The sequence below is a fragment of the Populus trichocarpa genome, chromosome 5, assembly GCF_000002775.5.
Source record: "Populus trichocarpa isolate Nisqually-1 chromosome 5, P.trichocarpa_v4.1, whole genome shotgun sequence".
Taxonomy (NCBI): Eukaryota; Viridiplantae; Streptophyta; class Magnoliopsida; order Malpighiales; family Salicaceae; genus Populus; species Populus trichocarpa.
This window is the reverse complement of record NC_037289.2, coordinates 1,755,819-1,769,118: the sequence shown is the minus strand read 5'-3', so window position 1 is coordinate 1,769,118 and position 13,300 is coordinate 1,755,819. Positions and strand designations below refer to the sequence as shown.

Below are 13,300 nucleotides of genomic sequence, written 5' to 3'. Positions count from 1 at the left end.
ATTTCATCATAATCTCAAGAAAACATCGTTTACTAGTCTTCACTGTATCAAATAAATAGTCTGTTTAAAAATATAATAGTAATTATGATTTAAAGTGTTTTTTATATCAAGAAGATCTAAAAATAAAAAAAAATTTAAATAAAAAAATTAAATTTTAAAGGAAACAAACTTTATGCATGTCGGTTCAAATTCTATTATGTATTGAGGAAATGTTATAAAACATAATTGTGTTATTAGGATTGTATCTATATATTATATCATATTATGATGCATTATACAAACTCCCGTTAGGGTTACTCGTCTACATTATTGTGCGTGTGCGTGTAGATATATTTATTATTGAAGAGAATAAACATAAAAACTAGGAGATTATAGTTCACCATGATTAATTTATCCTTTTCTCTTAAACTAATAATTCTCTTCCTATTTCTATTACTACACGTATGTTTACTGTTTTCAGTAGATGTAAGAAATAATTTATTCAAAAATTAAATATATCAACACATAAGCAATCTATATGTCATACACCAATTTGAATAGTTATCTATCGGCCAAGAGTTGAGGGTAAAATCGAAACACCGAAGAATCTATAAGGACTAAAATAAGCTTACAAAGTTAACATTAGTAGTTTACCCTTGTGTTTGTTACAATTCTTATTAAATCACAAAGCAGAAATCAAAATTAAGAGGACAACGAAAACATCAAATAATTCGAATATAAATCCTCTCTGATCAAAGAACAAGTAACACGACACGCTGATCACTGAGATAGGGTTACCGAGTCACCCATGGCCGATTTCCAATCCTCAAGTCACAAAGCCAAGTGGATCTTCACCCCTCAACAGTTGGTAACTTAACGCCTATCGCTTCCGCTACCAATTTTACAACACCACTCAATTCCATTTTCTGTTTGGTTTCCGAGAAAACGAAAGAGATTTTTTAAAATTTTCGATTTCTTTGTCTGTTAACTCTGTTTTCAGTTCCGTTTCTGCTAGTAATTGAATTCGAATTGAGAAAAATCAGTTCAGAGCGAGAGTTGTAGTTTAAGTTTGATTTTGAAATAGTTAAATAGGTTAGTTTAGGGATTTTTTTTGTTCTAATTAGGATTTTTAGCTCTTTTTAGTACACATGAGAACCTTTGTTTTTAGTAGCTATGCATGTTGGTGTTTGAAAGACTCAAATTTGTGCAGAAAGAGGTAATGTGATGTTAATTAGTGTTAAATTAATCGCATTGTGTTTTCAATTCAGGCCGAGAAATATAAAGCTACTAATAATAGAGCGAAACAAATGTTAGAGAAGGTATGATGCATTTTGCTCTGTTGCTTCATTGTTTTTTTTGCTACTGTTTGTGATGATAATGGGATGGTTAATTGTGCCTTTTGTGCTGCTTAGTATGGAACGACAAGAATGAGAGTAGATGTTGATGGGTCATTGTCATATCCAGAACCTCAAGTTAACATGACAGAGAATGGTAATTTGTTTTGCTAATATGTTATTAATGTTGTGGTTTTAATCTTTTGTTTCAAATGCTGATATGGTTTTTCCTTAACATGTGTCTGGTGGTTTTTTTTTTAATGTTAGCTGATAAGCATTCTCGTTCAAAACCAATAAGTGTTGAGGAAGAACAATTTATGCGAGTATACTATGAGTATAAACTTCGAGAAGTGTGTAGTGCATTCTATTTTCCTCATAAAATTCAGGTGCTTTATTCTGTTTCTAAGTAGTAAGGAAGATGTTTATTGCATTATTGCAATAATTGGGATTAGTGGCACCTAATTGGGATTGGTTTATGTTTTGCAGGCAACTGCACTCCTATACTTTAAAAGGTTTTATCTTCAATGGTCAGTCATGGAGCATGATCCAAAACATGTAATGTGCGTCTTCTTTTTTCAAATCTCCCTTGTATCTAATCCAAATTGGGCCAATTCCCATGACTATTGGTTTATGCAACTCACCAATTCTTATGATTATTGGTTTATGCAATTCATTCAAGTCGGTAGAAATGCTTCAGGTTATCATCTGAAAACATGCCTAGACATGGATTAGAGTTCTACGGTGTACTGGATGTATTGTATACCACCCTTGTTTGATACTCGTTACTTGTTTCATGATACTTATATTAAATGAGAAATGACTTCTTTGTGTGCACAGGTTAACCTGCATCTATGCAGCATGCAAGATAGAAGAAAATCATGTGTCTGCGGAGGAGCTTGGTAAGGGGATTTCACAGGATCATCAAATGATTCTCAATTACGAGATGATAGTTTATCAGGCATGGGTGTGGCTTATGTAATATTGCTGTCCTAGCTAGCTTTTACTTGTGTTTGTATTAATATGAACTTTATAGCGCAGAGTTTGGAATTTGATCTTATTGTCTATGCACCATATCGATCTGTTGAAGGTTTTGTTGCTGATATAGAGGCAAGTTTGACTAATCCTTCTGTTTTTGTGATTCCTCCAATTATCCAAAATGAATTTGCACCTTTTCATGCCCCTTTATATCTATTTTTTGGAGAGCTACTGATTTTTAGTTTTGATCGGACAGGAATTCTGCCATCCAACAGATGAAAATATTGAAAAGCTGAAGGTAATTGCTGGTATTTGTTCATGTATGACTTGACAACATGTTTGAGTGCTGTCCTGTGTAATCATTGTAGATCTAGAAGAGAATTCTAGCAATTATTACCTTCAAATTGACAATTTGGAATAGCTGTGCATAATGCTTCTCTGATGCAGTGGATATGCAGGATCTTATTTGACATGGCTCTACAAAATTTCTTTTCTACCATTACAAATAGGTAATCTGATAGACCAATATCTTGTAGGAAATTGCAGTGGCAGAGATTGACAAAATCATGCTCACTGATGCACCCGTTATGTTCCCTCCTGGGCAGGTATCCTTCACTGTTGTATGGGTGTTTTTCCTGATTGACTTTGAAGATGGAATCTTTCTTTTCACATAATTATATTGAAAGAAAAGAACATGAAACTCACAGATAGGCAATGACCAATGGTAAAGTAACCATCTTAAAGGCAGGGACAACATCCAACTGGAACTGAAAAACTTATGGAGATCAAAACAATTAACCCATATAAATATTCAGAAATAAAAAAAAAATGTCCTCATATGATTTGACACAATAAATAGTTAGTGTTAATCAAAGATCTTTTGAAGATAGTAAATTCTTTATTGCATTATGATATCTTTAATGTATGGAAGCTTGTCCTTTTAGAAATCTATTGTTTCAATGTGTCTTAGAAGTTGAATGCTCAATTTATTGCCATGTTGTTGTTGCATGAATGCTAGAATGCTTTCTCATATTAGTGTGAGTTGAAGTTATTTTGCTGTTGATATGTCTTTTAGTGATCTATGTATAATATGATCTCATTATCTCGATCATAAATTTGGCACAGTTGGCATTGGCTGCTCTGCAGAGTGCAAATGAGGTGCATAGAGTTCTTGATTTTGAGAGGTTTGAATTGTGATAACCACTCTCTCTCTCTCAAGTTGGTGACCAGTATAAAGCTCAACTCTTGCTCTTGGCCAAAGTATAGTTGCTGAAGTAATGATTTTTATCGTATCCTACTTTGCAGATATCTCGAGAGTGTCCTCTCTCGTCAGAATTCTGCACACATGATTTCAGAGATCAGTGAATCTCTACATGCCGTCGAGAAATGGGTATGAATCTTTGAAATTGCAGCTTGAATTTGTTGGAAACTTCTTTTGCATCACCCTGTTGGTGATACACAGATGGGGAGAAGATTAGTCAAACAATGAAATAATAATTCTGTGTTTGGTGGATGCAATTCAATTCTAGAGAATGAAGTTCTTTTGCATCTAATTGTTATTATTTTTTTTTTACATGCAGGTGAGGAAATACAGTTTCCCTACGGATAAGGATATGAAGCACATAAATCGGAAGCTGAAATCATGCTGGGGTCATAACTCACACGATGAGTATGTCTTTCACACTCACAAATACTTACAGCAATTGGTAGTTAAATATCTTACAGATTCTTTCTATTTTCATTTTTCCACTGATGTTTGACTGTTTGGCAGCAATAAGAAAAGGGAGAAGAAATCAAAACACAAGTCCCATAAGAGTTCGAATGAAATGCAAAATGGCCCAGGACTGACTTAATTGTATGTTGCTCCTTGTTCACAAGTGTTTCCTACCTTATTTAAGCGATTTACTAACTTGGTTTTTGCTTCCCAGATTTTTGTTGGAGATTATATTTATGTACCAATTTGGATGACATCAGTCGATTAATATCTTATGGAATTACAGAAGGTCCTTGTACTTTAATTTGTCATATCTTGATTTGTGCCTGGAAAGTTGAAAATCGCAATAGGGGCCGAATTTTCTAATTTGCCATTGTACCGATTTTATGAATGGACCCCAAAATTTCTTTTTTTCACTGTCAAAATTTCTCTCCTAATCCAGAACTCAATCTGACAGCAAACGATTGAAAGGTTTTTTGGAGGATGGGAGATACTCATGCCAGTTGAGTATAAGATACATGTTAATATTCATTTATTATTATTGGTTATGAGTATGTTATATATCTGGATTTTATATATATATATATATATGAGATACGTTTTGGGCATGCAACTAATCATTTGAAGTTCTGTGAAATATTTCTCAAGACTGAAATTTATTTCAGGATCCCAGGGTAATCAATTTTGTAGAGCCATCAACTTTGAAACGAATTTAATGGATTAGGTGCAATCATCCTTGAGGTATCATCATTGTTGTATCGAAAATGTTTTAATTGTCAAAAGGGCAATTCTTGAACTGAGTGTGATAGCATAAACAATATGATTGTTGTGGTTTATGGTAAATCCTGATGAGTGTGATAGCAATCCATCAACCATGGAAAGCAGAACGTTTGCAACCGGAGTGTAGGGGACCTGGATCATAGTTATAAAAAACTGGATTTTTGGCATAAGGCTCGGATGGGTGGCTCGAATCAATTCAAAATTGCATTAAGATGTTGATTGGGTCGATCACATTTATTTCGGTTCTGTACGAAACTTATCCCTGGATATCGGCAACCTTGACCATTTTTCAACCCCGGCGAAGTTTAAGAACATATCGGAGCCTTGCTTTCAGGTGTCTTGTCTAGATTTGGGCTTTCACAACTGCTCTATTACACTGCTCTCAGGGTGTTCTTACAAGGCAAAAAGATGACACTTGCCCTTGAAAACACTTGGTAAACAAGTCAGTATTTACACAAACTGCACCTTTTTCCTTCAACAACGCTCACAAAATAGGATTACAGAGTATCATAAGATTTTCACTCCCCTCAAATCTTCTTTTTATCCACCCAGTATACACCTCAGGTGAGTCAAATTCAACAGTCATTTGCCATTCATTCGAGCCTTTTCAAGAAATAAATAAATCCACAGCCTTCTCAGTCTGGAGAGGAATCCAGCTGAGTTGCTCATCATCGTGGATACCATAGATGGGTTCGATCCAAGCACAATTTTGGAACTCTCTTGTACCATAGTAAGTTTCCTATGCAGTCATTCCAGAAGGTCTGAAACTTGCTTGTAAGAAGATTATGGTGCCATCCTTTGTTTTGACTCGTGGAAAATATGTTTCCAATCCTGGAACTTGTGACCTTTATTTGTAGATGTGGATAGTGATGTAGCTCGACTCAGAAAGAGCATGCCGAGTCTTCAGTTTTCTTCCAAGCCATGTTTTAAGATAATTACTTTTATATTTATGTTCCTGATTAATGAAAAATTAATCAAGGACGATGATGCATCTGTTCAACAACTAAGATGTTTAGAGGTTGTCGTCCAAATTACAAGGGCTGGTATGGATGTTTTGGCGTTTGTCCACCTGAACCAAATGATGCCCTTAATTTGTTAATACATAAAGATCATTGCAAGCTTAGGTAGTCATAAAGAGATGCTTTAATCCACCAACATAAACTGCTTAACATTTGGTTAAACTTACAGCTGACTTCTAATCAAACACTCCAAATATAGAACCATTAAAGTTTAGGATATCCACTAAATTTCCAAGTTATTAAATTTAGCTAGCCAATGATTGAATTCATGAGTTAAGTAAGTTTATCTAAATTGACAAAAGTCAATCTAAAACGATATTATTTCAAGATTTTTTTTTTTAAAAAAATCAAACTAGATTTTGATCTAGTTAACTAGATTATGGGTTGACCTGTCAAGTCTGTATAGATCAACTCTTATTTAGTTTAATTTAAAATACGAGTTAAGTTAGGTCTCATGTTGACAAATTACGACATGTTAGAGAATAATATAAATTATATTTTAAAGTCTCGTCTAATAGTTTAAATTTATAATTCTTTAATATGATATCAAAATCTTATTAACTAAATTTCAATTTTCTATTTCTAATTTAAAATAACATGATTTACTTAAATTTTTAATTTAAAATAATTATTTGACAGTACTTGAACCGTCGGGTTTAATAAAAGTGTTTAATAAAAATGCTAAATTAAGGTTTAAGGCCATGAGAAAGATTTGGGCTGAAATGAATATGATACTTAAAATGCTGTCACGTAGATTTTTGAAACAATTAGGTAAACAATAAGCTTCATTATATCATATGAACACTATACATTTCCAGTCATTTTACAACATCTGAAGCAGGACAAATCCCACTTTCTGCTATTATTACGAATGAAATGAGAGACTCATGAGAATGATAATACACAGTATACAGTTGTTCTTCTCCCTACTTCATCTTCCCTGTATATATAAGTTGAACTAAAAAAAAGAATAAAGGAGTCTTTTTGTAGTTTCTGCACAATAATTGCATGCCACCAAATGTAAGGCTTAGGCACTGGGGCACAGCAGCCAGCTCAATCTTCTTGACCCCTTTGGAATTCATGGGCCAAAGACGAGGGGCGAGAAGTTCAAAACAAAGATCCACACGAAAACACACATTCAATCTACAGCCTGCAAGCTTCACCCCACCGCATGTTCTGATTGAAGATTGTCAATTCAGACATTCGTTATCAACATTACTAGCCAAACTTCCTGATGAATGCTAGTTTAATTACAGTCCAATCCACATTCCTCCAGAAGTGGGCCATTGGACTTGGCCAAGAATGGATCGATCCGAACCCACAAAAGAGAGAAGATTGAAGCAAGCAAAATTGACCAGACAATAATGATTGTGGGAGTTCTGTTCTGTCGGCCGAGTAAACCTTTCAGGAAAGGGTACAGGTGAACTATCACCCAGAATGCAAAGAAAAGCTTACCAAACAAAGGCCCCCATGACTCGTAGCCATTGTTTATAGCATTTGAGACACCAGCCACGACTCCAACCAGGTTTATTATCAGCAATGTTGTTGGTGGGATGAGTAACGTGGTCCACTTAAATGCGTACAGCTCTGAGAACTCATCGTCATCTCCTCCTTTAGACGTCACAGTAAAGTTCGTATCAACACCAGCTAGAACCTTTAAAAGCCCCTGGAATACTGCAAATAGATGCGCTGATACTCCTCCAATCACCCAAAATTGTTCGTTTCTCCACCATTCATCGATACCAACTCCACTCCATCTCATTTCCAGAATACTTGTTGCGAAAATACAAATGAAAAGAGACAGAAACCACAAGCTGGCAGCATTGCTGAGCTGCAAGTTGAACAAAAGATTAGATTAATAAATAAATCTAATACACAAACTTAATAGTTTATGCTTGTACTGTTCGTGTTTCACATAGTTTCCTGTGGCTATAAATGGCATACCTCTGGAGTGATAAATTTCCCGGTAAGCAAGCACACTGCAGGAAGAGTACAATATGCCAGTAGAGGAATAGATGTCAAAGGATAAACAGTAGCGTTTATGTAAGACAGACGCTCCAACCACTTCAACCCCCCTCCATATCCATACCAAAGAGGACAGTGCCTGCTCAAAAATATCTCAACAGATCCAAGAGCCCATCGAAGGACCTGGTGTAGACGATCAGAAAGATTAATGGGCGCCGAACCTTTAAATGCTGGCCTAGCAGGAATACAATATATTGATCTCCATCCATGACAATGCATTTTAAAGCCTGTCAATATATCCTCCGTAACTGAACCATAAATCCACCCTACCTGGGGAACAGAAGCAAATTTATGATTAGCGAAAGGTCTGAACCCCACAAAAAAATCTAAACATTCCTTTTACCTCTTTGCCCCATTCTGTTTTATCTTCGTAGCCACAGCTAATGACATGGATGGCTTCTTTGAGCAGGGATGCAGGGCTGGCACTTTTCAGTGTGCCGCCATCCTCTAGTAGGGTAGATGCTACAAACACCGAGGATTGTCCAAACTTATTTTCCAATTTCTTCTCAGATGTTACAGCCATGTTTTCGGTTTCAATTCCTGAATTCAAGCTTTTCCAGTTTAGGAGACAAAATTATCGATCCAACAGGAATATCATTCAGGGCCTCAAGCAGAGAAAAGAAACAAAATGAATCCAACAACAAAAATTAAGTGCTACGAAAAGCTTGCAGACTATTACATTAAACTTTCTTCAACAAGCAGCACACAAACAAATGAGGAGTCATGTAGAACTTAGTTTTAAAATTGCCCTGAAAGCACTGAGCAGTTCCTAACAGTACATGTCTCAGTATTCCTTTACTTTGCACTATGGAATCAGCTTTACCAATGAAAAAGGGTATCTCGTTTGCATTCTAGAATCAGCCTTTGCTAACTACAAACTGAAAGCTGACAAACTGGGTGGATACGTAAAGGATATTCTTTCTTTTCCATCACTTTGACAAGTAGAAAAAAATATTGGCAATCTTAAGGAAATTGATCAGCATATAAAATACCAAAGTGGGAAATCATAGCGAAGTTCAGTAACATAAGATACGCAGCCCAAGTGGTTTTTTTAGCTCAATTTAAACCTCAATGGTGAAGGAAACTAGAACTATAATCAAACCAGGATTTGAGGAGTAAATTAGTTATAAATGTTACCTTCAATGCCCTCTTCAATACCCTCCAAAGTACCCACAGGTGCAAATGTTCTAGAGTTCCTCTTCTTTAACTCGGACTTAGGTTTGTTTGTCTTCTTCTTCTTTTTCCTTCCTGAACAAAAGCATCCACAGCACCACTTAGGCAAGCAGTTGCATGTCCTCGTTGGTGGTTTCTTTGTTTTTGGAGCATCATAACCATAAAGCGCGTGCCTTCTGAAAACACATCCAGTCCCTACATATATAGGTCCTTGAATGCCATCCAAACCTTTCATATTGATCTGCAGTGAAGGAGGAATTCTCCATTAGACAGACAAATTTCAGAAGCAATTAACAATCCAGAAGTTCTGATAAATGAATGCTTACATCAAAGAATACAGTGTTCCGGTTTGCATATCGATCATTCCTGTCAATGCCATCAAACCTCTGTGGGAACTGGACATAGCACACTCTCTTTCCAAGCAATGGATCCATCATGAAACACATTGATTCTCTAAGAGCCTTACTGTTATTGATGTAGTGATCACAATCCAAATTCAAAAGATAACGTGCATTTGATAGCACGGCAGAGACCCTGACCTGTTTGACAGATGAGCACATGAATTCAGATAAAAGTTACATCCTGATTAACTTTCATATGAACATGTGAGAAATCCTAATTCCATTTTGAGTTACTCACCAAAGCATTCATGGCCCCAGCCTTTTTGTGGTGATTAAATCCAGGTCTCTTTTCTCTGGAAACATATACCAGACGTGGTAATTCATTTCCATCTGTGTCATGCCCTCCACTTTGGCCTAGGAAAACCTATGAAGCATTGAGAAAATTTGTTTATTCAAGAATTGAATCACTATCATAAGAGCATTAAACGAGGATCAATATTCACATACCTGAATCATTCCAGGGTGATCACGAACATTATTCCCAGGCCATGGAGTACCATCCTGCATTGTCCATCCATCTTCCGGGACCTTATGTGCCTTGGCAACCAAAGCGTTGACCCGAACCTTAAACTCTTCATACTCTCTCTGCAGTTGGAATAAGTAAAAGGGTCACTTTACAAACTGGAAAACAAAGATGAAAGGGGGGAGAGTGAGAAAGAGGCACTAGAAAATAAAATCTTTGATTGAAGCCTAATCACCTTCATTGCTCTTCTTTCCTTAACAAATGAAGCATCAACCTTATCTTTGAGATAATCTATCTTTTGAGCAAAATAGAACTCGGGTGCCCGAGGTTCAATGCTAAATTTCTTACAGAAGGGGACCCATTTCTTTGCAAATTCAGATGTTTCTGACAATGCCTCAAATGTCAGCATAGCAGCACCATCATCAGAAACATAACATGAAATCTTGTCAACAGGGTAATCCACTGCAAGAATGGACAGAACTGTGTTTGCAGTCACCAGAGGGGGCTCTTTTAATGGATCAACTGTACTTACATATATGTCAACTGGAGAAAGCTGAGAAGGCTGGCCTTCCTTCTCATACCTGACAAACAAGTTAGGAGCATGAGTTCACCTAATGTCTTGCCAATAGTTTAGTTGTAGGAACCAAAGCACAGGGCAGATTTCTTACCTCAGAGATAATCTATCCAGATAAGTTTCCCTGTCAATAGGGAGCCACTTTGGGAATTGATCAAGTATCCATGAAACAGCAAACCAAATCTCACAGATCACAGATATGAGCCACAACGCAAACGCATCATTCACAGGGTGTGTGACTCGATAATGGAAGAAGAACCCAAGAACTACGAGTCGAATAATGATGATCATTCGGTAAGGATTGATTTGACTGGACGGAATAGGCATCTTTCGCGATAGTGGTTGCCTTGCCTCATCCATTCTGATCCACAAGGAATAATTTTTATCTCCATAATCAGTAATGTTTAAGATATCTGAAACTTAAAAATAAGCTAGGAGCAGGAATTCAAGCGGGAGAAGAGAAAGAAGAAACTAAGAGAAATTGCCACCAATATTCTACTACAGTCTATAATACCTGCCAACATTTCAGCATGAAGACTCATGTTTAAAACTTATATACTTACAGTGAAGAATGCACTATTGTTTTACATACAATTAAATTTCCTTAAAAACTAGATTAAAGCTCTTAGACATAAGGAGAGACATAGAAAAACAGAATTCGTGATTGCGCAATCGAATCATTTAGCAAAAAGAGAAACTAATGGTAAGTATAATAATCAGTAAATCATGCCAAGTTATCTGGAAATAAGAAGAATAAAAAAGCTTTAAGACAATTAATTATGCAAGGAACTATAAAAGGTCGGTACTAAGGCGTACAATGGGAGATCGGGGTCATCATCATCATAGTCTCCATTTTCACGCTTCATTATCTGCAGTTTGTCCTGTTTTTGCTTCCAGCTCTCCATCCTTTCCTTCCAAGCAATACTTCCATAACCATAAGCAGCCAAGTCCTTGGAAGGATCCAACGATCTTGGTTGTGCTGCAGCAGCCAATCTCCCTTTTATTTACAAGAGAGAAAAGAAAGAAAGAAAGAAAAGCCAAGATCCCCCAATTTACCTAAACAATTGGCTGAATAGGAATAATTACCAGGAAGAGAAGAATCTGAAAAGGGAAGGGGGTGAATCCTTTTCCCGTCACCACCGACAGGAGCCATGTATGAAGGGACCAAAGCATGTTGTTCAGGAGGAATGTCATCAACCTGCAAGTCATGAAGGGTCATTATTTCAGTACAAAGTTTGGAAAACCTTAAGACAGAACAGGAAGCAGAGCTAAGTACCATTTGACCATTAGTAAGGAGAGGGACTCGGGGCAAAGGATGATGAAGGTCGTGAGGCAAATCGGGATCATAGTGAAGCATAGATTCAGGTCCACCATGGTGCTGCATATCATGTCTGTTGCTATTCCTTCCATCGAAATTGAACTCATTTTCTAAATCATCAGTACCATCTTCTTCATCATCCCCATGGACTCTTGCACATCCTTTGAGACGCTTGAATCTGGTCTTGCATTGAGGGCAGACTTGATTTCCTTCTTTACGCTCATACTCATAACAAGTTCTACAGATGGGGAAGGCACACTCATTGCAGGCCACGAATAGCTCTCCATCCACCGTTAGCCCTACATCATCTCCACATATGTGGCATATCTGCCTACTCACTCTCTCTAACGATCTCGGCTGCAAACAAATAAACAAGAAAAATGTGGAATTAAGACAAGATAAGTTGGCATAAGAAAAAGAAGAGTATTTACAGAAAACTAGCTGCTTACAGCGAATTCTCCATCGCGACGGATAACAACAAGTTCATTCCTGTTGTGAGAGCCGGCCACCAAGCCTGCACTCACTTCCATTGCAGAATATGCCGGTCTCAGAGCCGTCGACAGCAATGTAACTTTTCCTTTTCTGTTCTTCTTTATTTATGATGCTAAAAGAGAGACAATCAAACTGCCACTCATCTTTCTTCCTTTCCCTTCTGTTTCAACAATCAACAGTCAAGCAATTAATTCAAAACTCCCCCCTCAATCAAATCACAAACAAGTCTCCAAATTACTTCTCTTAATTTAATTCTATAAATAAATATCCTCAGGCACTTCAATTGATTGATTTACTAGTCCTAATACATGCCAAAGTTAAAGCAAAAAAGGTAAACTTCTCTACCACACAAAGGATCAACAATATCTTAGCTTGAGCTAAATCAAGAACACAAGTGGGAAAACCATAACTCAGCTCAAAATTAAAAACCCACATCAAGAAAACGATTAACTTCCAAGAAAATGTTGAGTCTTGTCAAGATTTTGATTCCTTATCAAGACATGGTTTCAAGAAGTAGGAGTTTTGAAATTCTGTTTTGCTAAAACAAGAAACTTAGTGGGAAATGGAGGCCAGTTAGTTACCTTTTTCTTTTACTTAAAACAGTATAATTCCCATTTTCTTGCTGTGTTAGGAGATTTAAATTGAAAACCAAAAAGACAACAAGGACAAGACAAGACAAATGCTAACCTTTATGGCCCTCTCAACTCCTCTATATCCTTTGGAAATGAGAGATATTTTTAAGCACACAGACAGCAACCTAGTGGGAGCCAGGGAGCTTTCCGAAGTAGTGTCGGTAAGGAGACGTGGATAATTTTTTTGGCGTAGAAAAGAGTAGTAATCAACGGTAACAACTAGATGGAGGAGTAGACAGTGATGCATTACCATGCAATGCTATTATGCTACAGACATGCACCGACAGTCCTCAAGTCTAGGGTAAATTTAGAACATGGCTGGCTTGGTCTGGATCTACCTAAAGCTAAACAATCTTCTTCGTAGAATAATAGTTCCATGAAGACTTTTTCTTGATTGGTCCTGCAACAAACAAGTCCTGCA

General features: G+C 36.7%; 2 protein-coding genes across 8 annotated transcripts; one reads left to right on the top strand and one right to left on the bottom strand.

The window, feature by feature from the left end:
- Window positions 1–651: 651 nt before the first annotated feature.
- LOC18098692 (cyclin-H1-1) lies at window positions 652–4,306 on the top strand. 4 transcript variants are annotated; one of them, XM_024600663.2, is made up of 14 exons: window positions 654–847; window positions 1,248–1,298; window positions 1,392–1,470; window positions 1,581–1,699; window positions 1,800–1,873; window positions 2,151–2,271; window positions 2,352–2,420; window positions 2,545–2,586; window positions 2,825–2,893; window positions 3,414–3,472; window positions 3,594–3,678; window positions 3,869–3,957; window positions 4,060–4,143; window positions 4,217–4,306. In XM_024600663.2, exons 1-13 carry the CDS (start codon window positions 788–790, stop codon window positions 4,139–4,141), a joined length of 999 nt encoding a protein of 332 aa, XP_024456431.1. In that variant the 5' UTR covers window positions 654–787; the 3' UTR covers window positions 4,142–4,143; window positions 4,217–4,306. The 4 variants fall into 4 exon arrangements, with proteins under 4 accessions (XP_024456429.1, XP_024456431.1, XP_024456430.1 ...); XM_024600662.2 differs by having other exon boundaries at window positions 655–847; window positions 4,060–4,306; XM_024600661.2 differs by having other exon boundaries at window positions 652–847; window positions 3,869–4,306.
- A 2,262-nt stretch (window positions 4,307–6,568) lies between these two features.
- On the bottom strand, window positions 6,569–13,096 carry LOC18098691 (probable cellulose synthase A catalytic subunit 3 [UDP-forming]). 4 transcript variants are annotated; one of them, XM_052452978.1, is made up of 14 exons: window positions 12,935–13,096; window positions 12,205–12,407; window positions 11,714–12,112; window positions 11,524–11,635; window positions 11,254–11,416; window positions 10,532–10,798; window positions 10,099–10,444; window positions 9,848–9,985; window positions 9,639–9,764; window positions 9,326–9,538; window positions 8,964–9,240; window positions 8,170–8,366; window positions 7,746–8,096; window positions 6,569–7,632 (listed from the first exon to the last, which is right to left on the bottom strand). In XM_052452978.1, exons 2-14 carry the CDS (start codon window positions 12,283–12,285, stop codon window positions 7,048–7,050), a joined length of 3,255 nt encoding a protein of 1,084 aa, XP_052308938.1. In that variant the 5' UTR covers window positions 12,286–12,407; window positions 12,935–13,096; the 3' UTR covers window positions 6,569–7,047. The 4 variants fall into 4 exon arrangements, with proteins under 4 accessions (XP_052308938.1, XP_006382504.2, XP_052308937.1 ...); XM_006382442.3 differs by having other exon boundaries at window positions 12,829–12,991; XM_052452977.1 differs by lacking the exon at window positions 12,935–13,096 and adding an exon at window positions 12,681–12,808.
- Window positions 13,097–13,300: the final 204 nt, after the last annotated feature.